The 26,857-nt window shown below is 43.7% G+C and overlaps 1 protein-coding gene across 1 annotated transcript in view; it reads left to right on the top strand.

Annotated features, from left to right (window-relative positions):
- Positions 1–456: 456 nt before the first annotated feature.
- The window catches only part of LOC142714180 (uncharacterized), a 49,836-nt gene continuing 23,435 nt past the window's right edge, over positions 457–26,857 (top strand). The window contains exons 1-6 of the mRNA XM_075848644.1: positions 457–1,355; positions 1,533–1,709; positions 1,794–2,157; positions 2,251–2,348; positions 5,519–5,630; positions 21,093–22,547. Coding sequence (XP_075704759.1) covers positions 1,278–1,355; positions 1,533–1,709; positions 1,794–2,157; positions 2,251–2,348; positions 5,519–5,630; positions 21,093–22,547 — 2,284 coding nt within the window. The 5' untranslated portion in view covers positions 457–1,277. The remainder of the gene's footprint in view (positions 1,356–1,532; positions 1,710–1,793; positions 2,158–2,250; positions 2,349–5,518; positions 5,631–21,092; positions 22,548–26,857) is intronic.

Genomic DNA, 26,857 nt, shown 5'->3' on the forward strand with positions numbered 1-26,857 from the left:
CCTCTCCCTTCCTTCCTCTCCCTTTCTCCTCTTCCTCCCTCTCCCCTTCCTCCCTCTCCTTCCGTCCGCTTTTCCTACCTCCCTCTCTCCTCCATCTTCCTCCCTCTCCGTTCCTCCCGCCCCTTCCTCTCATCCTTCTTCTCTTCCTTCCACCCCCTTCCTTCCCTTCCACTCTCTCTCCTCCCTCATTCCCTTCCTCCCTCTCTCCTTCCCCTCTCTCCCTTCCCCTCCCTCTCTTCTCCTCTCCCTTCCACTCTATCCCCTCCCATCCTCCTTCCCCTCTCCTTCCCCTCTTTCTCTCTCCCCCCTCCCACCCTTCCCCTCTTTCTCCCTCCCCTCCTTCCCTTCTTTCTCTCTCCCCTGCCCCTCTTTTCTCTCCCCCTCCCACCCCCTCTTTTCTCTCCCCTTCCCACCCTTCCTCTCTCTCTCCTTCCCCTCTTCCTCTCTCTCTCCTTCCCCTCTTCCTCTCTCTCTCCTTCCCCTCGCTCTCTCCTCCCCTCCTTCCCCTCTCACTCCTTTCCTACCCCCCACTTCTTAATTAGGCCCCCGGCTGCTATGAGAACCATCGGCACCCTTCGATTGCATCACATGGGGGCTGGCGGGCTGTTGGAGGGGGATTTAAAAAGCATAGAAGTCGCGATCGATAGCCTGTGGAATCTAAGTGGTTCAACCACCGGAATCAGTGATTTCTGATCCCGGCAGTTGCAGTTAGGTGTTGGTTGTAACATACTGCCGGCACCCGCTGTGGATGGAGCTGGCGGAGTCTGATCCATATTTCTCCTTAGCACCTGTCACGTAAATATACGTGACATGTCGCAAAGGAATTATCGATTGTTCAACCCCATGCAGTTTACATTAGCCTTTGTAAAGGGCCTTTAAACAGCCCAGATTGACCTGTAATTATCGGCGCTCGTTACGGACACTAATCTGCCTGTGCACACCAGCGTAAAATAAGGTTCAATGTTAAATATATTCTTTTACATCTGGCATTGTTACACGGGATCTATAGGGTTCAATGAACTTAGTAAAATAATTGTCTTAATCATAGCGAACCTCGAATTACAACATAATTTTCACTACGTATAAGTTATAGTAATGGTTTTACCAGATGACCAAAGATATCCGTGACAGAAACGGTTAATAATACTTTACAATAACCAATCAGTAAAAGGATCAAATCCTATTTTTTTCTGCTGACAGGATATTATTACCTGTTGAAGTCTCCTTATAGTTTCTCCAACAAGACAATAGTCCTGTCCCTGACTGACCCACCAGGGATGGACATGAGCAGAAAAGGGATGACAGAGAGGATATTAAACCTCACCCTGGAGATCATCTACATTCTGACCGGAGAGGTGAGGGATTCTGGGAATGATGTCACATTACATTTTTTGTGGTCCATTTTTTTTGCGTTTTCAAAAAAAAATATAACATGACTTAACTCTAATAATACAACAGGGACCTGACAGGAGAGGTGAGGGATTCCCGAAATGTATTTCAGGATCTTTAATGGCGTCCCTCTTCATACACAGGGTTGCAATGTAGTTAAGAAGAAATCCGGTGAATGCGTGATTCCTGGTGTTTCTGTAGTATGGAGCAGGACCCAGAGCCCCATTACAGAGCCTCCACCTCACTCACTGATCCATGAGAGGAACAACGAGAAGGTCCTGGACCTCACCCACAAGATCATTGAGCTGCTAACTGGAGAGGTGACACTGCCGGGAATGCTGGGACATTATATAATAACACAAGGTATAATGTGTCTGGGTGATGACTGTATCATTGTGTGTCAGGTTCCTATAAGATGTCAGGATGTCGCCGTCTATTTCTCCATGGAGGAGTGGGAATATATTGAAGACCACAAGGATCTCTACAAGGACGTCATGATGGAGGACCACCGGAACTGCACATCACCGGGTAAGAGGGATCTATACAAGAACGTCATGATGAAGGACCACCGAAACCGCACCCCTCCGGGTAAGAGGGATCTCTACAAGGACGTCATGATGGAGGACCACCGGAACTGCACGTCACCGGGTAAGAGTGATCTGTACAAGGACGTCATGATGGAGGACCACCGGAACCGCACATCACGGGGTAAGATGGATCTCTACAAGGACATCATGATGGAGGACCACCAGAACCGCACATCACCGGGTAAGAGGAGAGTAATGTAGAGATAATTTTTGAAGGTCTCCTAGATACACCCATCATCTGATCATCTCATATAACAATGTTTTGTGTCCACAGATGGATCCAGTAAGAGAAATCCACCAAAAAGATGTCCTAGTCCTCCGTATTCCCAGGATTGTGCAGAGGAGGATCACAATGTCTCGCAGGATCTTCAGGTAGATGGGGCTTACAAAATACCAAAGTGGATCTAGTCTGTAGACAAGCTGTACCAATCTCTTACTACCTGTTCATTAAATACATCATTGGTTTGTGTTATTTTATATAATAAGGTAGGAGATAATGGGATGATTTGGGGTCAGTAGCTAGGCCTTAAAGAGTCTCTGTCACCACATTATAAGTGCCCTGTCTCCTACATAATGTGATCAGCGCTGTAATGTAGAGAACAGTATTTTTTCTTTTGAAAAACGATAATGTTTTAGCAAGTTATGAGCGATTTTAGATTTATGCTAATGACTTTCTTAATTCCAAACTGGGCGTTTTTTAACTTTTGACCAAGTGGGCGTTGTAAAGAGGAGTGTATGACGCTGACCAATCAGTGACCAATCAGCATCATGCACTTCTCTCCATTCATGTCCATTTGTACTCAGCACAGCGTGATGTCGCGAGATCAAGCTGTGCTGTCACATACACCCACATTAACTTTACTGAAGTGTCTTGAGAGTGAATAGACATCACCTCCAGCCAGGACGCCATGTCTATTCACAATCCCGACACTTCGGTAAAGTTTGTGTGGGACTTACTCACTGCACAGCATGATCTCGCGAGATCACGCTATGAATGACAGCGCAGTGAGATCACTCTGTGCAGCGATTAAGTCCCACATAAACTTTACCGAAGTGTCAGGATTGTGAATAGACATGGCGTCCTGGCTGGAGGTAACGTATATTCACTGTCAGGACACTGCAGTAAAGTTAATGTGGGAGTATGTGACAGCACAAATGGGCATGAATGGAGAGAAGTGTATGATGCTGATTGGTCACTGATTCGTCAGCGTCATACACTTCTCTGTACAATGTCCAGTTGGTCAAAAGGTAAAAACACACCCAGTTGGGCATTAAGAAACTAGTTAGCATAAATCTAAAATTGCTCATAACTTGCTATAAAAATGATCGTTTTTCAAAATAAAAACCAGTCTCAGGGTTCCTTTCCTTGTTATTTCACACCGAATAGCCACTTCTGTAAATTGGAAACTGAGGGCATGTATGGAAGAAATGTACCAGACAGACATGTTGGTAGACATCCTCCCTCAGTGAAGTAGGAAGTACAACTAAACTTTTATTACACAAAGAGGTTACAAAAAATCTTCTCTGTAGGAAGGTGGGACGTGCTTAAGCCCTATTGGCTCTATTCAGCTGTGAGTTCATCTGTACACTCCTCTTGCATTCCAGGGGCGGTGTCTCCATAGGCGTGTTCCTTATGCAGACTCCATCTTGTTCCATTCAGGTTCTTTGTGAAATATACTGATTATTTATATATATATATATATATATATATATAATGTAAGGATAATATTTTTGCAAACAATACACATGCTAATGATACCTGACAACTGCTGTTCTCTACATTACAGCGCCGATCAGATTATGTAGGAGACAGGGCACTTATAATCTGGTGATAGAGACTTTTTAAAAAATATATACACTACCGTTCAAAAGTTTGGGGTCACCCAGATTATTTTGTGTTATCCATGAAAACTCACACTTATATTTATCAAATGAGTTGCAAAATGACTAGAAAATATAGTCAAGACATTGACAAGGTTAGAAATAATGATTTTTATTTGAAATAATAATTTTCTCCTTCAAACTTTGCTTTGGTCTTGGAATGCTCCATTTGCAGCAATTACAGCATTGCAGACCTTTGGCATTCTAGCTGTTAATTTGCTGAGGTAATCGGGAGAAATTTCACCCCATGCTTCCAGAAGCCCCTCCCACAAGTTGGATTGTCTTGATGGGCACTTCTTGCGTACCATACGGTCAAGCTGCTCCCACAACAGCTCTATGGGGTTGAGATCTGGTGACTGCGCTGGCCACTCCATTACAGATAGAATACCAGCTGCCTGCTTCTTCCCTAAATAGTTCTTGCATAATTTGGAGGTGTGCTTTGGGTCATTGTCCTGTTGCAGGATGAAATTGGCTCCAATCAAGCGCTGTCCACAGGGTATGGCATGGCGTTGCAAAATGGAGTGATAGCCTTCCTTATTCAAAATCCCTTTTACCTTGTACAAATCTCCCACTTTACCAGCACCAAAGCAACCCCAGACCATCACATTACCTCCACCATGCTTGACAGATGGCGTCAGGCACTCTTCCAGCATCTTTTCAGTTGTTCTGCGTCTCACAACTGTTCTTCTGTGTGATCCAAACACCTCAAACTTCGATTCGTCTGTCCATAACACTTTTTTCCAATCTTCCTCTGTCCAATGTCTGTGTGCTTTTGCCCATATTAATCTTTTCCTTTTATTAGCCAGTCTCAGATATGGCTTTTTCTTTGCCACTCTGCCCTGAAGGCTAGCATCCCGGAGTCGCCTCTTCACTGTAGACGTTGACACTGGCGTTTTGCGGGTACTATTTAATGAAGCTGCCAGTTGAGGACCTGTGAGGCGTCTATTTCTCAAACTAGAGACTCTAATGTACTTGTCTTGTTGCTCAGTTGTGCAGCGGGGCCTCCCACTTCTCTTTCTACTCTGTTTAGAGCCTGTTTGTGCTGTCCTCTGATGGGAGTGGTACACACCGTTGTAGGAAATCTTCAGTTTCTTGGCAATTTCTCGCATGGAATAGTCTTCATTTCTAAGAACAAGAATAGACTGTCGAGTTTCACATGAAAGCTCTCTTTTTCTAGCCATTTTGAGAGTTTAATCGAACCCACAAATGTAATGCTCCAGATTCTCAACTAGCTCAAAGGAAGGTCAGTTTTATAGCTCCTCTAAGCAGCAAAACTATTTACAGCGGTGCTAACATAATTGCACAAGTGTTTTCAAGTGTTTTCTAATCATCCATTAGCCTTCTAACACAGTTAGCAAACACAATGTACCATTAGAACACTGGAGTGATGGTTGCTGGAAATGGGCCTCTATACACCTATGTAGATATTGCATTAAAAACCAGACGTTTGCAGCTAGAATAGCCATTTAGCACATTAACAATGTATAGAGTGTATTTCTGATTAATTTAATGTTATCTTCATTGAAAAAAACTGTGCTTTTCTTTCAAAAATAAGGAAATTTCTAAGTGACCCTAAACTTTTGAACGGTAGTGTATATACTAAGGCATTTGATTACATTTTTATTTTGTTGAGTCACTTTTTAATTCATGTGTTGGAACAGGGTGAAGATCTAAATGATATTAAAGTTGAAGTTATGGAGGAAGATGAAGAGACGTATGTGGTGGGTGATCAGCAGTGTAAGGAGGAGGAGATTCCTGTAGATATCTGCCCAGGTGCGTAATAACCACTGAATACATAGAATAGATATCATCCCTGTTCAGCACGCCCGCTGTGCAGGGAAATACTGAGAAGGAGCGGGAGTGCTTTACAAGTACAAATTTCTCCAGTTTGTCCTAACTCTGGAATAATTTTACTCTTTCACCAAATAAAATTGCAAAACTTAGTTGGACTATCTAAAAAAAAGCAACGCACTGTCCTTTTAAAGCGAGACTTTGTATTGACAGTTATATTTATGTAAGCTTTCTACTAAGGGCTTGGTGGCCAAGGCATTCGCGTAACATCTAGATAAGGCCCCTGTTCACTGCACTGTCACGGCTATGGGGTATGTGGACCCACTAGGCCGCTCAGACCGTAGCGGAGTAGCAGCTGGCCAAAGAACAGTCAATGAAAGTCTTTAGGACAAGATTACCTGGGTAGAAGATAGGCAGACGCTTGGCACAGATGACACTTGGCACAGATGACACATTGCACAGAGGACCAACTGTACTTCAACACTAGACTTTGCACTGGAACAAACACAATTACGGGATACAGGAACACAGGATATAACTAAGGTACCATTTGCAATAACAAACATGGGAGGACACAACAACACTCAGGCAAGGAGGAAGAGGGCAGAATCCTGTTTATAGCTCTTGGTATGCTGGGATAGGATGGGGGTGATTTTCCTGGTGCGCGCACTGGCCCTACTCACAGCAGCAGCCGAGCACAGTATTGTGTGCCGGCATTTCAGAGGATGGAGACTCTGGCAAGAGCTCACAGGCCTGCGGCCGTTGGTGGGTAAGTAATGCCGGCGGTCCTCGACCATTACATTCACACTGCATTTAGTGGTCTCCTTTTGACCTAGACGCCGGGAAATGCTTCCGAAGTATACGTTAAAGATGTTCGTCATTAAAGGGATTCTCCCACGAGGGACATTTATGACCTATCCACAGGATCTCATAAATGTCAGACAGATGCGGGTCCCACCTCTGGCTCCCAGATCTATCTCTAGAACGGGGCTCCCTAAACCCTGTTCTGCCTCTTTGTGTTACGGCTGTTTTCCGACCATGAAGGTGAAAACAACATAACTCGCTGAGCTACGCTGTTCCTGTAAGCCCAATAGAACTGAATAGTAGTTATGGAAACAGCGTAGTGTCACAAAGCGGGTTAGTGGACCCACTAGGCCGTACCGCCGTAGCGGGGAGGCAGCTGGCCAATCAACAGGAAACCCCAGCAATACAATGTCCCGCACAAGGGTACCTGGATAGTCCAGACAGTGGCCGCAGCTCTGGCGCTGATGGAGATGGGTGCAGTAGGTAACGCCAAACGTGGCGGATGACACAGGTTGCGCCAGACGTGGCGGATTCCTCCGGACGTGGCAGATGACACAGGACGTGGCGGATTCCTCTGGACGTGGCAGATGACACAGGACGTGGCGGATTCCTCTGGACGTGGCAGATGACACAGGATGTGGCGGATTCTCCCGGACGTGGCAGATGACACAGGACGTGGCACGACTCGATACTAAAGGCACAGCACGGGGAACAGGGAACAAGGCACGGGTAACAACTGGACCGGGAAACACTAAGGGACCATTTGTAAGACAGACTGGGAAAACTAACAACGCTCAGGCAAGGATCAGAAGGTCTGGGGCCTTCTTATAGACCAGGAAATCGTGGCAGTTGATGATGACCATTTCCTATGTGCGCTGGCCCTTTAAGGCCGGTCACGAGCGTGCAGTCTCACCCTACGGGACACAGCAGAACGGAGTGGAAGTGAGCGCTGGCGTCTCCTAGGAAGGAGATGGGGACCAGCGCTCACAGATCCATGGCTGCGGGCGTCGGGAGGTGAGTAAACCCAACGACCCACGGCCATGGACGCTACACATAGCTCGCATGTTACGCACAAAAAGCTAGAACGGCGTTTAGGCGGCTCCATTCTGGAGGTAGGTGCAGGTCCCAGAGGTGGGACCTGCATCTATCTGACATTTATGACATATTCTGTGGATATCAGAAAAAAGGAGATTTTTGAAGCAGCACTAGTCCCGAGTATGGTGCGGTGCACGCTGTCAAGCCAGGCAAACCCACTCCAGCACGATGTATATCCAAAGAAGTAGTAGGACAACAGCACACGTCTTCAAATCATCAAAGTGGTTTTATTGTCAAGACATCCACAAACGACAAGCAACGTTTCGACCCATAGTGAGTGAAGGGTCTTTGTCAAGCCTAACATTATGTCTAAAAACATCGTTATAAATGGGTGAATACAAATGATCACATGGCCCATTCCAACCAGTGAACATCGTGAATCTGGTCTCCCAGGTGAAGCATACATTAGTCTTAATGACATACATCAAATAGTTATATAATCTTCAAAAACGTGAAAAACTACAATGTGTAATACATCTTTAATACATCATCATCAATCATATGTCAATCATTGTTATTACAATAGAAAAGTGAAGGAGGAAAGTTCACCACACTCCAGGTTCCAGCTACGATCACAGAGCTCTACTGTGCATGCTCAGCAATCAATCATCTCTGCTGTGCAAAAAATAAAATAAAGACCAGCGTTCGATCAAAAATGGTAATCAAAGTATGTATAAATGTAAGACATCCTCAGTCATAACAGGAATCCATCATACTGCAGCTCCATATCTGTATATTTTAAGGCAAAATTAATTCAATAATTAAAAACGTCTTCACTCTGTATAAGTCACATGTGAACAGGGCAGACGGAGGGAGAAGGGATCAGGTTCATATTACTTCATGATATCAATCACTAGAAGTTAAATATAAGACATCCTCAGTCATAAACAAGAATCCATCATACTGCAGCTCCAAATCTGTATATTTTTGAGGCAAAATTAATTCGATAATTAAAAAACGCCTTCACTCTGTTTAAGTCACATGTGAACAGGGCAGACGGAGGGAGAAGGGATCAGGTTCATATTGCTACATGATATCAATCCCTAGGAGTTAATGTCATCAAATACTGTTTAGTGTTAAACCGCCTACATAAATCGGATCACCGAAGTGATTCAAAAACTTTCTAGGGAATGCTTGTAACTTCTGTCCGACAAATCATGTTGGACAATCATACCGCACAAAACACGAGATTTATATAATGATGATAAAAACGCCTTCATTCCGTGATGTTAAGTCACATGTGAACAGGGCAGACGGAAGGAAAAGGGATCAGGTTCATATTACTACATGATATCAATCACTAAAAGTTAGTGTCATCAAATACTCTTTAGTGTTAATTCGCCTACATAAATCGAATCACTCAAAGTGATTAAAAGACTTTCTAGGGAATGCTCGTAATATCTGTCCAACAAATCATGTCGGACACCTATACCGCACAGAACACGAGATTTATATAATGATGATAGAGCATCAACCATAGCCCACCCAATCAAAAAATCACTATACTCAAAAACATTGCATAAAAAATACAGATGGATGCCAACATGAAAGGAACCGCTATAATCTTCATTCTGATCATAAATCCGCTGGCGTGTGGTGAATAAACCTCCATCACGAACATGCTCAAATCTGTAAGAAATATTCCAAAAATATCAAGACCCTCAGGAATACAAGACGATGCAAAAAATAGATGCTACACAATGTGTCAGAAATCACCCATCAAGTGTACAATATTAAAATTAAAAAAATGTTAAAAACAGCAATGGGATTTCAGAGTCCAGGAATTATCTTGTATTCTAGATTCAAACCTTTGGGGTATAGGGAATCTAACTCAAAGATCCAACGTAATTCTTTCTTTTTCAATAGCTTCTGTCTATCCCCTCCCCTCCTGAGTATCGGGACACAATCTATTACCCTAAATCTCAATTGATTTAACTGATGATTCTTTTCAACAAAATGCCTTGGTAATGGAAGTTCCATCATTTTCTTTCTGATTGTACTTTTATGCTTATTAATTCTCAATTTAATAGGCATAGTTGTCTCTCCTCTTCAATTTACCATGGTTTGTTCTGATCGAGAATTACAATTTTTGGACACTTTGGTACAATGGAAAGACGGAGTATTTTCCACAGATTTATTTGTGAAACCCACAGACAGAAATAATCTCCTTTTATATAGTAGTAACCATCCTAGACACATGATTGAGTCGTTACCATGGAGTCAATTATTGAGGGTAGATAGGATTGTGTCAGATACTACACAGAAACAAATTAGGTTGACTCAGATGTGTAATAAATTTAAGAAGAGAGGGTATCCTAGGAAACTTGTACAGAAACATAAGGATAGACTACACAATAGTTTGGAATCCAATATTAAGGGTGTACAAGGTGAACGTATACCATTTATATCAACTTTTGGCAATTTGAGTGGTCGCATAGGTAACATTCTGCGAAAGAATTGGCCTATAGTGTCCAAGGGACATAATGAGATTGACACGTTGAGAATACCACCCATTATGTCATATCGGAGGACTAAGAATATCAGAGACACTCTGGTTAAGTCAGACGTGGGTAGTAGAAAGAAAAATACACAATTACTACTTTGCCCCCCCAAAAATGGTAATTTCCCCTGTCTGAATTGCTGCAATTGCAATAATATTGTGAAAGGGAATAGTTTTCAGCATCCACATACGGGGAGGGTCTTTAATATCAGACACAGATTTACATGCAATTCAGATTTCGTTGTATATATGATTACATGTCCTTGTTCATTGATTTACATAGGAGAGACAACTATGCCTATTAAATTGAGAATTAATAAGCATAAAAGTACAATCAGAAAGAAAATGATGGAACTTCCATTACCAAGGCATTTTGTTGAAAAGAATCATCAGTTAAATCAATTGAGATTTAGGGTAATAGATTGTGTCCCGATACTCAGGAGGGGAGGGGATAGACAGAAGCTATTGAAAAAGAAAGAATTACGTTGGATCTTTGAGTTAGATTCTCTATACCCCAAAGGTTTGAATCTAGAATACAAGATAATTCCTGGACTCTGAAATCCCATTGCTGTTTTTAACATTTTTTTAATTTTAATATTGTACACTTGATGGGTGATTTCTGACACATTGTGTAGCATCTATTTTTTGCATCGTCTTGTATTCCTGAGGGTCTTGATATTTTTGGAATATTTCTTACAGATTTGAGCATGTTCGTGATGGAGGTTTATTCACCACACGCCAGCGGATTTATGATCAGAATGAAGATTATAGCGGTTCCTTTCATGTTGGCATCCATCTGTATTTTTTATGCAATGTTTTTGAGTATAGTGATTTTTTGATTGGGTGGGCTATGGTTGATGCTCTATCATCATTATATAAATCTCGTGTTCTGTGCGGTATAGGTGTCCGACATGATTTGTTGGACAGATATTACGAGCATTCCCTAGAAAGTCTTTTAATCACTTTGAGTGATTCGATTTATGTAGGCGAATTAACACTAAAGAGTATTTGATGACACTAACTTTTAGTGATTGATATCATGTAGTAATATGAACCTGATCCCTTTTCCTTCCGTCTGCCCTGTTCACATGTGACTTAACATCACGGAATGAAGGCGTTTTTATCATCATTATATAAATCTCGTGTTTTGTGCGGTATGATTGTCCAACATGATTTGTCGGACAGAAGTTACAAGCATTCCCTAGAAAGTTTTTGAATCACTTCGGTGATCCGATTTATGTAGGCGGTTTAACACTAAACAGTATTTGATGACATTAACTCCTAGGGATTGATATCATGTAGCAATATGAACCTGATCCCTTCTCCCTCCGTCTGCCCTGTTCACATGTGACTTAAACAGAGTGAAGGCGTTTTTTAATTATCGAATTAATTTTGCCTCAAAAATATACAGATTTGGAGCTGCAGTATGATGGATTCTTGTTTATGACTGAGGATGTCTTATATTTAACTTCTAGTGATTGATATCATGAAGTAATATGAACCTGATCCCTTCTCCCTCCGTCTGCCCTGTTCACATGTGACTTATACAGAGTGAAGACGTTTTTAATTATTGAATTAATTTTGCCTTAAAATATACAGATATGGAGCTGCAGTATGATGGATTCCTGTTATGACTGAGGATGTCTTACATTTATACATACTTTGATTACCATTTTTGATCGAACGCTGGTCTTTATTTATTTTTTGCACAGCAGAGATGATTGATTGCTGAGCATGCACAGTAGAGCTCTGTGATCGTAGCTGGAACCTGGAGTGTGGTGAACTTTCCTCCTTCACTTTTCTATTGTAATAACAATGATTGACATATGATTGATGATGATGTATTAAAGATGTATTACACATTGTAGTTTTTCACGTTTTTGAAGATTATATAACTATTTGATGTATGTCATTAAGACTAATGTATGCTTCACCTGGGAGACCAGATTCACGATGTTCACTGGTTGGAATGGGCCATGTGATCATTTGTATTCACCCATTTATAACGATGTTTTTAGACATAATGTTAGGCTTGACAAAGACCCTTCACTCACTATGGGTCGAAACGTTGCTTGTCGTTTGTGGATGTCTTGACAATAAAACCACTTTGATGATTTGAAGACGTGTGCTGTTGTCCTACTACTTCTTTGGATATTCTGTGGATATGTCATCAATGTCCCTCGTGGGAAAACCCCTTCAAAATCTTTTGAAAGACCCATGACGTGTGCATGTGTTGGATGCCCAGATGAAGGCATTTGCGCCGAAACGCGCGTTGGGGTGGACTCTGACTGTGTGCCTTGCCGTATCCACCATGGGTATGATATATCCTGCTTGATATGTTGCGTTAACTCTGCAGACAATTGTTCTTTTCCTTCAGCCTTTACTGCTCATATATTTGACCATATATTTGCTTAAACCTATGTCAAACGTTTTGCATGTCTTATTAATAGTAGCACATATACTCATTATGTTTATGCAGCACTTTGCTGCACTTATATAGGGTCATTATATTACCTGTATGCCCTCTTTAGGGCTGCAGTTGCAATTTTTTGAAGGTCTGCTATAGGTACAAATTTGTGCTCTGTATCCACTCAGTAGTTACACAGTCTTTTGTCCCGTTTTTAACTGGTTTATGGATTCCTCATTTTAATCTATTGTTTCTTATGTGTTTCAATAAAAATATTTTTCTATTTTCATTATCTTTTGAGTTTTGTGAGCATCTATTTCTTATAGGTTATATATTTAGTCCTGATGCTTTTGGGTATACACCCTTGAATCGGCCCATATAGATTATAATACTTCTACTTCTTGTACTTTATATGTTTGGGCCATATTGGTTCATGATGCCTTTCCTGTAGGGTTGATTTGTTGCAGAATCTCGAAAGGATCAAGGAACCTGGGAGCAAACTTGTATGAAGGCACCTTCAAGCGAATGTTCCGAGAGGACAGCCAGACTTTAGTCCCCGGAAGATACTGAGGTGGCTCTCTTCTCCTAGTATCTGCCTTACGCTTCATTCGATCTACTGCCAGCAAAATAGAGGACCAGATCTGTTGCCAGATTTGCAGGAAGTCCCCATATGCAGAGTCAGCCGCGGGTACCTGAGATGTAATCGACACTGGGAGAAGGACTCTAGGATGTTGACCGTATACAATGTGAAATGGAGTGGAGGTGGTGGACTCACTTGTGTGGTTGTTGTATGAGAACTCGGCCCATGGAAGAAGCTGTACCCAGTTATCGTGCTGTGAAGAGATGAAGTGGCGGAAATAATTCTCCATGATCTAGTTGATCCTTTCAACTTGCCCATTGGACTGGGGGTGATAGGCTGAGGAAAAGTCCAAACTCACATCCAGGAGTTTACAGAGGGCTCTCCAGAACTTTGAGGTAAATTGAACATCCCGATCTGACACGATGTGAAGAGGCAAGCCATGCAAGCGAAAGATGTGTAGAATGAAGAGACTCGCCAGACGAGGAGCAGAAGGTAGGCCGGTCAGCGGGATAAAATGAGCCATCTTAGAGAACCGGTCCACCACCACCCAGTGTTGCATCCTGCTGAGGGGGGAAGGTCTGTGACGAAGTCCATCGCAATGTGCTGCCAGGGGGCATTGGGTACAGGCAGAGGTTGAAGCAGGCCGGCAGGCTTGGAGTGAGACATTTTGTTAGAGGCACACACCGTGCAAGAAGAGAGAAAGTCCAGAACATCTTTAGGTAGCGTGGGCCACCAAAAGTGACGAGCAATCAGGTCTGGGGTTTTACGGACACCAGCGTGCCCAGCCAGTTTAGAACTGTGTCCCCAGCGGAGAATTCTTCTCTTGTCTGCCAACCGAACAAAAGTCCTCCCAGGAGGGATGTCTCTAACCTGCAGAGGATTAGCAGTGACAATGCAGGACGGGTCTATGATAGTCTGAAGGGACTCCACCGTGTCTTCCGTCTCAAACGATCTGGACAGGGCATCGGCCCTCACATTCTTGTCCGCGGGACGGTAGTGGAGCACGAACTGGAAACGGGTGAAGAACAGCGACCACCTGGCTTGACGGGGATTCAGTCGTTGTGCAGACTGAAGGTAGGTAAGGTTTTTGTGGTCGGTGAAGATCAGGATGGGGTGAGCAGCGCCCTCTAGAAGATAGAAGTCTCCACTCCTCCAGAGCCAATTTGATGGCCAGTAGCTCCCGATCTCCAATGGAGTAATTGCGCTCAGCAGAGGAAAACAGTCTTGAGTAGTAGCCACATACTACTACCTTTCCTTTGGAGCTCCTCTGGAACAGAAGTGCACCTGCACCAACAGAGTAAGCGTCCACTTCCAATGAGAACTGCCAAGATACATCAGGATGATGGAGGATCGAGGCTGAAGTGAAGGCTTTCTTGAGGCTAATAAATGCGGACTCTGCCTCTGGAGTCCACACCTTGGCGTTCACACCCTTCTTGGTAAGGGTAGAGATGGGAGCCGTCAGAGAAGAGAAGTTAGGAATATGGGTATGTGCACACGAGAACTTGCTTTTACGTCTGAAAAGACAGACTGCTTTCAGGAGAAAACAGCTGCGTCGTTTCAGACGTAAAAGCTCCTCTTCGCATTTTGCGAGGCGTCTACGACGCCTGTAATCTTGAGCTGTTCTTCATTGACTTCAATGAAAAACGGCTCAAATTACGTTTCAAAGAAGTGTCCTGCACTTCTTTGACGAAGCAGTCATTTTACGCGTCGTCGTTTGACAGCTGTCAAACGACGACGCGTAAATTCATGGTCGTCGGCACAGTACGTCGGCAAATCCATTCAAATGAATGGGCAGATGTTTGCCGACGTATTGTAGCCGTATTTTCAGGCGTAAATCGAGGCATAATACGCCTCGTTTACGCCTGAAAATAGGTCGTGTGAACCCAGCCTAAATTGCCGGTAGAAGTTGGCGAATCCCAGGAACCGCTGTATGGCCCTTAAGCCTTGAGGACGTGGCAACTCCAGGACAGCTTTCACTTTCTCAGGATCCATTTTGAGGCCTTCATCCGAGATGATGTAGCCCAGGAAGGGCAGAGAACTTTTCTCAAAGACGCACTTCTCCAACTTGGCGTATAAATGATTCTCCCTTAATCGTAGTAGAATCTGACGGACATGCCTCCGATGAGTCGTCGGATCTGGGGAGAAAATCAAAATATCATCGAGATAAACAACAACACAGACATAGAGGAGATCTCGTAAGATATCAATAACGAACTCCTGAAACACTGCGGAACCGTTGCACAGTCCGAAGGGCATCACTAGGTATTCGTAGTTCCCGTCCTGGGTGTTAAATGCCGTCTTCCATTCATCACCCCGGCGAATTCAGACTAGATTGTAAGCCCCACGCAGGTCTAGCTTAGAAAAATTTTTGGCTCCTCGTATGCGATCAAACAGCTCAGAAATAAGTGGCAACGGGTATTTGTTCTTGACTGTGATCTGGTTGAGACCCCGGTACTCAATGCAGGGTCGAAGGGATCTGTCCTTCTTTTTAACGAAGAAGAATCCAGCCCCGGCCGGGGAGGAAGACTTTCGTATGAAACCCCTCTCCAGATTCTCCTTGATATAGGCCGACATGGATAGAGACTCAGGCAAGGAGAGAGGATATACTCGACCACGGGGGAGAGAGGCATTAGGAACCAGTTCAATGGGGTAGTCATAAGTCCGATGTGGAGGCAGCGTCTCAGCCTCCCTTTTGCTGAAAACATCTGCATACTGAGCAAACTGAGGAGGCAGTCCCGCCAATGACTGAGGCAGAGGAGGCTGGACAGGATAGATCTGCAACAGACAACGACCATGGCACTTGGAGCCCCACTGGAGAACCTCTCCAGAATTCCAGTCCAGGACTGGGGCATGTAGTCGAAGCCAAGGCAGGCCCAGCAGAACAGGATTGATGGCCTTGGGCAAAACAAGGAAAGAAATATATTCAGAATGAAGTACTCCAACCTGGAGCTTCAACAGCTTTGTTTTAGAGATAATGGGATCAGGCAGAGGCAGTCCATTAACTGAGGCAACAGCCAAAGACGTCTCTAGGGGTACTGTGGGCAGCTGAAGATGATCCACAAGCTCTTTCTGGATGAAGTTTGCAGCAGAACCAGAGTCAAGATAGGCAGAAACCCGATGCGTCCTGTCGCCAGACACCAGGGTCACAGGAATAGTCAGCTTGGAACTGAATGCTTTATTAGGTACCGTTCCATCTAGAGTTGTCTCTCCAATCAGTCCTAGGCACTGGGGTGTCTCTGGCCTCTGGGGACACAAACGCACCATATGGCCTCCGCATCCGCAATACAAACAAAGTCCAGAAGTGCGTCTGCGTTGTTTCTTCTGGGTAGACAATTTGACATAGTTACTCTGCATCGGATCCTCTGGTGGAATGACTGAGGGGGATTGCTGGAAAGTAGAATCCAGCCTAGGAAGTTCTCTCTCCCGGAGAACCTCTTGGGAACGCTCCCAGATCCTCATGTCAACCCGGGTGGCGAGTAGGATAAGATCGTCCAGGGTAGATAGCAGATCGCGACCAACCAGCTCATCCTTGCTTGATCCCTGAAGACAGTCCCTGGAAGAATGTGGCCACCAAAGCCTTGTTGTTCCAGGTCAATTCAGCAGCCAGGATACGGAACTGAATGGCATACTCGCCCACGGAGAGGTCTCCCTGGTGTAGGATCAGCAAGGATGCAGCAGCCGAAGAAACTCTCCCAGGTTCCTCAAAGATCGAGTGGAAGGTCTGTAAGAAGCACTGCAAGTCACGGGTCTCTGGTCCCTGATGTTCCCACAGAGGATTAGCCCATGCCAGGGCTTTACCAGTAAAGAGAGAGAGATGATGAAGGCGATCCTGACATCATCCGAAGAGAAGGACCTGGCATGTAGTCTGAAGTGGATCAGGCACTGATTTAAAAATCCCCTTCAGGTCCTCGGTCTCCGTCATAGCGTGGAGGTAGCGGCAAAAAAGACAGGGGATTGGTACCGGTACAGGCAGGAAGTGTAGAAGGAGGAACAGCAGGAATGGGTGCGGTGACGACTGGTTGGAGCAAGCAGCCGATAGGCAATAGCGTTCACCGACAGGAGGAGTTGGTCTTGTCGTGACTGGAGATCCTCCATCTCGGCCAGCATGGCTTGTGTCGTCAAAGTCTCAGATCGACCAGCAGGGTCCATGGCCTGAGCGTACTGTCACAAAGCGGATTAGTGGACCCACTAGGCCGTACCGCCGTAGCGGGGAGGCAGCTGGCCAAACAGTAAACCCCAGCAATACAATGTCCCGCACAAGGGTACCTGAATAGTCCAGACAGTGGCCGCAGCTCTGCCGCTGATGGAGATGGGTGCAGCAAGTAACGCCAAACGTGGCGGATAACACAGGTTGCGCCAGACGTGGCGGATTCCTCCGGACGTGGCAGATGACTCAGGATGTGGCGGATTCCTCTGGAAGTGGCAGATGACACAGGACGTGGCGGATTCCTCTGGACGTGGCAGATGACACAGGACGTGGCGGATTCCTCCAGACGTGGCAGATGACACAGGACGTGGCACTACTTCATACTAAAGGCACAGCACTGGAAACAGGAACAGGGAACAAGGCACGGGTAACAACTGGAACGGGAAACACTAAGGGATCATTTGCAAGACAGACTGGGAAACTAACAACGCTCAGGCAAGGATCAGAAGGGCTGGGGCCTTCTTATAGACCAGGAAATCGTGGCAGTTGATGATGACGATTTCCTATTTGCGCTGGCCCTTTAAGGCCGGGCACAAGCGTGCACGGGACACAGCAGAACGGAGCGGAAGTGAGCGCTGGCGTCTCCTAGGAAGGAGATGGGGACCAGCACTCACGGATCCATGGCTGCGGGCGTCGGGAGGTGAGTAAACCCGATGGCTCGCGGCCATGGACCCTACACGGAGCTTGCATGTTACGCACAAAAAGCGGGGTCTCCGTTCTGGAGGTAGGTGCAGGTCCCAGAGGTGGGACCTGCATCTATCTGACATTTATAACATATCCTGTGGATATGTCATCAATGTCGCTCGGGGAAAAACCCCCATTAAAATCTTTTGAAAGACCCATGACGTGTGCATGTGTCGGATGCCATACATTGACATCCGTCACCCATAGGTTACTATATTAAAAAATGTATAAGTTCCACGTCTGTGATTTTTACTGGGAGCCTCTGGATAGAATAACTAGTAGTAGTCAACTACCCTACTCTTTCCAGCATAAAAACTGTATACCTGCCGTATACCGCCCGACAGAGGCCAGATACATCCAAGTCTTTGGTTTAGGTTATATTTAGTAGGTGACACATTCAGTAATATAGTAACATAATATAAACTAAACCCCTTGGAGATTCAGCCAATTTCCATTTTTTTCATTTTCGTTTTTCCATTGTTTCAGTCCAAGAGCCATAACTTTTTTCCATCTACATAACCATAGAGGTTTTTTTTTTTGCGGGATGAGTTGTAGTTTTTATGGCACCATTTAATGTACTGAAAACTGAAAGAAAAGTCTTTGTGGGGTGAAATGGAAAAAACAGTGATTCTGCCATTTTTCTTTGGGTTTTCGTTTTTACGTCGTCACCGTGCGGTTAAAATAACATGTTCATTTTGTTCTGCGGGTCAATACGATTACGGCCATACCAAAATGCTTTTTTTTCATGATCTACTACTTTTACAAAGAAAAATCTACGGCCCCATGCACACGACTGTACCCGTAATCACAGCCCACGATTGTGGGCACGGCTGGCCAAGTAAAGGAGCACGGCCCGTAAAACACGAAAAAACGGACATGCTCCATAATTCCCGACACGGTTCTATGGCACGGACACCCATCCGTAGCTATATGGAAAGGTGTCCGAAACAAATAGAACCGAATGGGTTCGTAAAACCACGGACCGTCATACAGTCCGCGGTTTTACGGTCGTGTGCATAGAGCCTAATTGTTAAAAAAAAGTTTTGTGTCACCGTATTCTGAGAGCCATAAGGCCTTAAAACTGTATAAAAGAAAGACGCCACGAAAAGCGTCCAAAAATTTAGCAAAACGCTGTGGGTGAATCCAGCCTGACTTTTTTATTTTTCTGTCGGTGGAGCGGAGTGAGGCTTGTTTTTTTCGAGGCGAGCTGTAGTTTTAATTGGTACCGTGTTAAACACTTTTTGTACCATTTTTGGGGGGGAAGCGAGGTGACCAGAAAACAGCAATGATTCTGTCAAGTTTTTTTTCTTCCTATGGCGTTCACCATGCGGAATTTATGGCAATTATGTTAATGCGTTTTTTTTTAATGGAAATATGTTGTTGTTTTTTGAACTTTTAGTAAAAAAATTTGTACATTCAATTTTTTTTAAAAATGGTTGCATCGCTTACACAATAAACTGCAATACTATTGTATTGCAGTATATTGTGTTTTAAACCTCCTTTTAAAGGGTAACTAAACGTTCAACAAACTTCTGACATGTCAGAAGTTTTGATCGCTGGGGGTCCGAGCACTGAGACCACCACCGATCGATAAAACGTAGCCGCAGAAGCTCTCATGTCAGCACTGAGCCGCTTGATTTCTATTCGGCTTTTCTCGGAAAGCTGAGCAGTTGATGTATGGACTCAATAGAAAGTCTATGAGTCCGTACTCCGATACATCGGCTTTCGGAGAAAAGCAGACCAGAAACTAAACGGCTCAGCGCTCACATGAGTGCTTTTGCTGCTTCGTTTTATCGATCGGTGGGGGTCTCAGTGCTCGGACCCCCACCGAGCAAAACTTCTGACCTATTACTATGAAGTTTGTGGAACATTTTGTTACCCTTTAAGCCTTGTCTCAAAAACCGGAAGGATATATTGTGTATAAAACCATTGGGGAGAAGGAAACTATGATAACAGCAACAAATATACACATAATGGCAGGACTGGAGAGGATGTCCTGGATAATTATAGTAAACTATATATTCTATCATTACACATTGTATCTGTGTTCGTAAGGATGGAGCAGCACATGGAAGACTCTATGGAAAACTATGAGGGTCAAAAAGAGCCTTTACAATGGAAGGTATAGACCATTTTCAAGATGTAATATTCTGGTTAGCCACCAGGAGTGGTATTAAGTTCCGCTAATGGCCCCGTATAGACCATTTACAGGTTGTAGGGATTTTACTTGACTACAGGATGTCACTGTGTTCTATTTTCTTTCTTTGTTACATGATAGTCTCTAATATTTCATTCATTCCCGATGGTCGTAGCTTCAACCATGTCTGGATTGGGCTCAGGAGGTGATTACATATCCAACTGCTCCTTTTGTAGAAAAAAAAGCCTAACCTCTCCTAAATGTGACAATCCGAGAGCACATATCCACACCGATTGGTAACGGAGGGTGAAAACATAAAGAAAAGTTCCTGTATCACCTGCTGGGGCCACTGGAAGGCTGTGCAGGCGGAGAACTTAGCGTAACAGGCTGATTTTTATTCTGCGGTTGTGATACAGGAGCTTAAATTCCTCTTACACGGCCCGATCTGGACCATGAAAACAAGCGCCGATCAACAATGGTCGGGAACAATCGTTGATATGAATGCTCGATTGCTCGATCATTGGCCCTTGTGAAAGGGCCTTTATCTTCATGTTATAATCCTTTGTTACCAAACAGGGAGGCTATGTGATGATTTTGCGCAAATATTTTTAGGAGGACTTCTGCATTTGACTCCGACCTTTTAGCCATACACGGGAATTTTTATCCATTTTATTTTTATAAAACGACTTTGATTAAAAAAAATATAAAATCACCCATGAGTGTGGAGCGCTGGGTGGCATTTTCACAATGTGGCAGATTTCTACATTTATAAAATGTATGGGTATGAGGGTATATGATTTTTTTAATTATTATTATTTTATATCTCAGGTTTTATTTGTGCTGTCTGTCAAAATTGTGAAAATTGTCCCGGCAGTAAAACGGCACGACATGTAACAGTCATATCCTTGGTACTGAATAGGTTAACTGCATATGTCCTGTTTTGTGTTTTGCATTACCAAGGGGTACAGAAACTTATAGATAACTGTTATGCCGTTATAGTGTTTAGACCGAATATATTTTTTCTCAACAGACGACTGCAGCAAAGGAAAACTTTCATTGACAGATTACGAATTGGAAGAAAAATATTACAGACCATATTCTCCAGGAGAAAACCCAATGACCCAAACGATTTATCCAGGACATCACAGCCGAGATATGTTGGCTAATCCTTTTAACCAAGAACCACTTTCTCCTCATAGATCGGATATAATTACCGAACACGGAGGGTGTGAATTATTTCCTTGTTCAGAGTGCGGGAAATGTTTTACACGGGAAGCACATCTTCTTAACCATGAGAAGACACACACAGGAGTCAATGAGCCTCCATCTTCCGAATGTAGGAAATGTCTTACCCAGAACGGTGGTCTATGTAGTCATCTGATAATTCATAAAGGCCTGAAGAAGTTTTCATGTTCACAGTGTGGGAAGTTTTTCACCCGGAAATCATACCTTATCCATCATCAGAGAATTCACACAGGGGTGAGGCCTTTTTCATGTTCAGAATGTGGGAAATGTTTTACCCAGAAATCAGTTCTTGTTCAGCATCAGAGAATTCACACGGGGGAGAAGCCATACTCCTGTTCAGAATGTGGCAAATCTTTTACCATGAAATCAAGTCTTGCTGGACATCAGAAAATTCACACGGGGGAGAAGCCATTTTTATGTTTGGACTGTGGGAAATGTTTTACCAATAAATCAGATCTTGTTAAACATCAGAGGTATCACACGGGGGAGAAACCATTTTCCTGTTTGGAATGTGGAAGATGTTTTGCCAATAAGTCAAATCTTATTGCACATCAAAGGAGTCACACGGGGGAGAGGCCGTTTCCATGTTCGGAATGTGGGAAATCCTTTACCAAGAAATCAATTCTTGTTAAACATCAGAGATTACATACGGACTGCAGGCAATTTTCTTGTTCGGACTGCGGGACAATCTTTACAGAGAAAACAGATTTTGTTAAACACCAGATTACTCACACGGGGGAGAGACTATTTCCATGTTCCGAATGTGGCAAATGTTTCACCCGAAAATCAGTCCTTGTACAACATCAGAAAATTCACACAGGGGAGAGGCCATTTTCATGCGCCGAATGTGGAAAATGTTTTATTCATAAATCAGATCTTGGTGACCATCAGAGAATTCACACCGGGGAGAAACCATTTTCTTGTTTGGAATGTGGGAAATGTTTTACCAAGAAATCAAGTTTAGCTCAACATCAGAAAATTCACACGGGGGAGAAGCCATTTTCGTGTTCAGTTTGCGGGAACTGTTTTACCCTGAAATCCTATCTTATTAGACATCAGAGAATTCACACAGGGGAGAAACCATTTTCATGTTCCGAATGTGGCAAAGAATTCACCCAGAAAGCAGGTCTCGTTCTACATCTAAAGGTTCACACGGGGGAGAAGCCGTTTACAAGTTCAGATTTTGAGAAATGCTTTACCCAGAAACCAGATCTAATTGACCATCAAGAAATTCGGATAGAGGAGAAGCCATTTTTTGACCACACTGTGGGGGATATAAGTGCAGATCAGGTCTTTTTCCCACCCCAGATCTTTAACCGTGCAGACTGTTGACATCTCCGTTGACTCATATTGTTCCAGCAGTGGATTATTTCTTTTTTCTTTTTGTATTACGTTTATGAAGATGTTTCGGATGAACCTTGGATGATGTTTCGATTATGTAATCATGTCATGCAAGATATAATTTAATAATGAATCTGAAACTATGAGGCGGAATGGAGATAACCATGTAAATTTTTGTATGTAAAGGAATGTTGTTGGTACACTGAATGTGAATCTGTAATTGTGTATGATCATCTACTCACAATATAAAACAACTGTAGAAGAAGACAAGGTATATACATAATAGGGGAATTAGGGTACGTCTACACGCAGTAGAAAATCATACATCTGTATGTAGTTGTTTTTGCAGCATTCGCATGGATATATGAATGGGACAGTCGCAGAAATTTCTGCAACAAATCCGCCACGTGTAAACATACTTTTATATATTTTGGGTGGAGTTGTTATAACTTTCTGGCTATGGTGTGATCAAATAATCCTTGACGTGATTTATGATTGGAAGTGTAATGGCTATGAACCTATAAAAGAACATTGCAGGATACCTTCAATTCTACTACCACGGTTGAGCTTCTAACCTAGTGATCAGAAGAGGTCTGAGACAACGGGTCCTTGATCGGCCCAAGTTTGCTCCTTTTACAAGGAGCTATGTATGGGAGCGATCACTCATCTTTATATATTTACACAAGGAGATTTGCTGTCGACAACAATAATATTTTTGGCTGCGTAAATAATACAATCAGTCGAGGAGCGAGCGTTTGCTTATACATGGGCTGATCGAAACAGGGCAATCATCGGGAAGGAGTGTTCTGTGTAAAAGGGCCTAAACGTGGCAGATTTGTTGCAGAAAATTTTGCAACACATCTTCGTGTGAATTTACCTAAATTATCATTCCATGGACATGAGAACAAACGCTTAGGCCCGATGTACACAAGCGTGTTCGGTCCGTGATATACGGTCCGCATGTCGGCGGCATTTCCCGGACCGAACACGGTGCAGGGAGCCGGGCTCCTAGCATCATAGTTATGTACGATGCCAAAAGTCACTGCCTCCCTGCGGAACTACTGATTACAGTACTGGACAGTTTTCCCGCAGCGAGGCAGGGACTCCTAGTGTCATAGATAACTATGATACGAGGAACCGGGCTCCCTGCACTGTGTTCGGTCCGGGTAATGCGGCCGACATGCGGACCGTATATCACAGATTGAACACGCTCGTGTGCATGGGGCCTTAAAAAGGCTCTGTCACCAGATTCTTAAATCCCTATCTCCTATTGCATGTGATCGGCGCTGCAATGTAGATAACAGTAACGTGTTTTTTTTTAAAAAAACGTTCATTTTTGGCCAAGTTATGAGCTATTTTATATATATATGCAAATGAGCTTTGAAATGGACAACTGGGCGTGTATTGTGTTTTTAACTGGGCGTGTTTACGTGTATGACGCTGACCAATCAGTGACCAGTCAGCATCATTTACTCCTCTCCATTCATTTACACAGCAGCGATCTGCAGCCACATACACAGAGATTAATGTTAATCAAGTGTCCTGATAATGAATACACATGACCTCCAGCCTGGACGTCATGTGTATTCAGAATCCTGACACTTCTGACTCTTTTCTTTGAGATTTCCAGCAAGGGAAACGAAATCTCGTTTACCTCCGTAGTCTCGCGAGATTACGCGTGGTTTGCGGGAATCTCACAGAAAAGATTTAGAAGTGTCAGGATTGTGAATACACATGACGTACAGGCTGGATTTCATGTGTATTCATTATCAGGACACTTGTGTATGTGACTGCACATCATTCTAGTAAGAACACTATGTGCTGTGTAAATGATTGGAGAGGAGTGTATGATGCTGACTGGTCACTGATTGGTCAGCGTCATACACGTAAACACGCCCAGTTAAAACCACAATACACGCCCAGTTGGACATAACGAAAAAAAAACGCCCAATTGTCCATTTCAAACCTCATTTGCATATATATATGAAATAGCTCATAACTTGGCCAAAAATGACCGTTTTAAAAAAACAAAAACGTTACTGTTATCTACATTGCAGCGCCGATCACATGCAATAGGAGATAGGGATTTGAGAATCTGGTGACAGAGCCTCTTTAATCAGATCATTATTGGATCTATCTTGGAAGCAACCATCTTCAAAAGAGTCATGTGGGTATCTCCCTACTTCATTGGAATGTTTATTATCCATAAGATTTTAGGGGAAAGGGAGGCCGAGAACGTGGAATCTGGCCATTCCAATATGTTTAGGTGATAATTGTATTATTTTTTTATTTTCTGTTACTTTTCTCTTCGTTGTTTTTACAATCCAAGCTAAAAATCTCTCTAACCCAATTACCTGTTTCCCAGCCTGACTTAAGGTAGAAAATATTTAAAGATAAATTATGTTGGGGGAGCAACCAATAAAAGTATAATAATACACCAGCTGTACTCTGAATAAAAGATAAATTCATCTTTGTGTGGTGTTTTATCTATAACATTATAAGTTTGTCCACGTTCCTCCACTTTGACCTTCTCATTGATCTGATTGTGAACTACTTTCACCATCTTTTGGACTTATCACTACTGGAGATATCACTTTCCTAACCTGTCTCCAATACAGAGCCCGGAATCCTCTCCACAATCGGAGCAGCACCAAACTCCCGCCATGGCGCTGCAAGTTTCACGCCACCTATTACCAATGCTTGACAAGCGCCTAGATATGCTCCATCTCTCTATCAATTATCAATTCAGCGTTGGCACAAATCAGCACTAATACCAAGAAAACTGCAAATGTGGGGACCAGAATCACCACCTACAAACACACTATGGCCGAAGTGGATCATCCTTTCCCAGAGGCAAAACGAAGAGATCATTCTCTTTGATAAGCTTGAAGATCTTGTAAACAAAGAAAAGCGTGGGAATCCCAGAGATTACAGGAAATGACCTCATGCTATACTTGGTCAAAGAAATCCCGCAGGAACTCCAACTAGAACGTCCCCTCGATACACTCACAATTGAAAGCGCATCGGGTTGGCCCACCAAGAGGAGAGAGCGATATCCAACCAAGACCTGTGTCATGACGGGGGTGTGGACCCACTGGGCCGTAGCGGTATAGCAGCTGGCCAAACGGTATAAAGTCAATGTCTATAGTTCGGATAAGGTACCAGTGGCAATACAGACAGTAGCGATGGTTTAGGCTCGGATGGAACTCTGGCACAAGCAGACAACAGGTGCGATGAAACCCAGCGGGTGTAGTAGGCGACACAACAGGACTCCAACACTGTACAGCACAGGAACACGATAGCCCTGGATACAGGTAGCAGGAACGGGAACACTGGGACTGGAAAACACTCAAGAGAACATTTGCAAAGACAGACACGGGTAGGTACAAACAACGCTCAGGCAATGAAGGAAGAGGCAGGGCCCTTCTTATAGTCCAGGGTGATCTGGGAGCAATCAGCTCAGTCTCACACATGTGTGCGCTCTGGCTCTTTAAGGCTGGACTTAGCTTGTGCGCACACTCTAGTGGTCACTGCGGAATAGGACGGACGCATGTGCAGACATTTCTGGAGAGAAAGGCGTCGGCAGGATGGGAGGAGTTTGTGGTCAGCGACCACGGACGTTACAACCTGTCATAGCCAAGTGCCTTAATTGGACAGTCAAGGAAAATGACCTGCGAGCTTACAGGAAAAAAACACTGTGATGGTCCATGACCAGCAAAATCCTGCTCTGCTGCTGTCACAGTCAAGCTAAAGGCCTTCTCCTTAATTTGAGGAAATCTTCACATATTTTTATTTATTTACGGAGTTCACAGTGCGGGTTAAATAAAGTTATATTGTAATAATTTGGACTTCTACGATACCTGTTATTTAAAAAAAAAAAAATTAACATTACTTTTGGGGAAAAATGGGTTTTCTTCTTGAACCTTTAATATATTTTTATATATATATAAACTATTTAACTGTTTTTGACTGTTTTTTATGAGTCCCCTCCGGGTATTTGAGCCAGTGATGGTTGGATCGCTCGCACGATATTCTGCTAATAGTAACGTATTGCAGTTTATCGGGATTCTGAGAGGCTGAACGCAGAGCTTAAGACCGGGCTCCCGCGTAGCGTAAACGCTGCGGTATTTCCGCATTGGATTCTGTGCGAGAATTCCGCAGCATTTACAGTAGCAGCAAAGTGGATGAGATTTAGAAGAGCTCCGGCCC

The sequence above is a fragment of the Rhinoderma darwinii genome, unplaced genomic scaffold, assembly GCF_050947455.1.
Source record: "Rhinoderma darwinii isolate aRhiDar2 unplaced genomic scaffold, aRhiDar2.hap1 Scaffold_4407, whole genome shotgun sequence".
In the NCBI taxonomy this organism is placed as follows: Eukaryota; Metazoa; Chordata; class Amphibia; order Anura; family Rhinodermatidae; genus Rhinoderma; species Rhinoderma darwinii.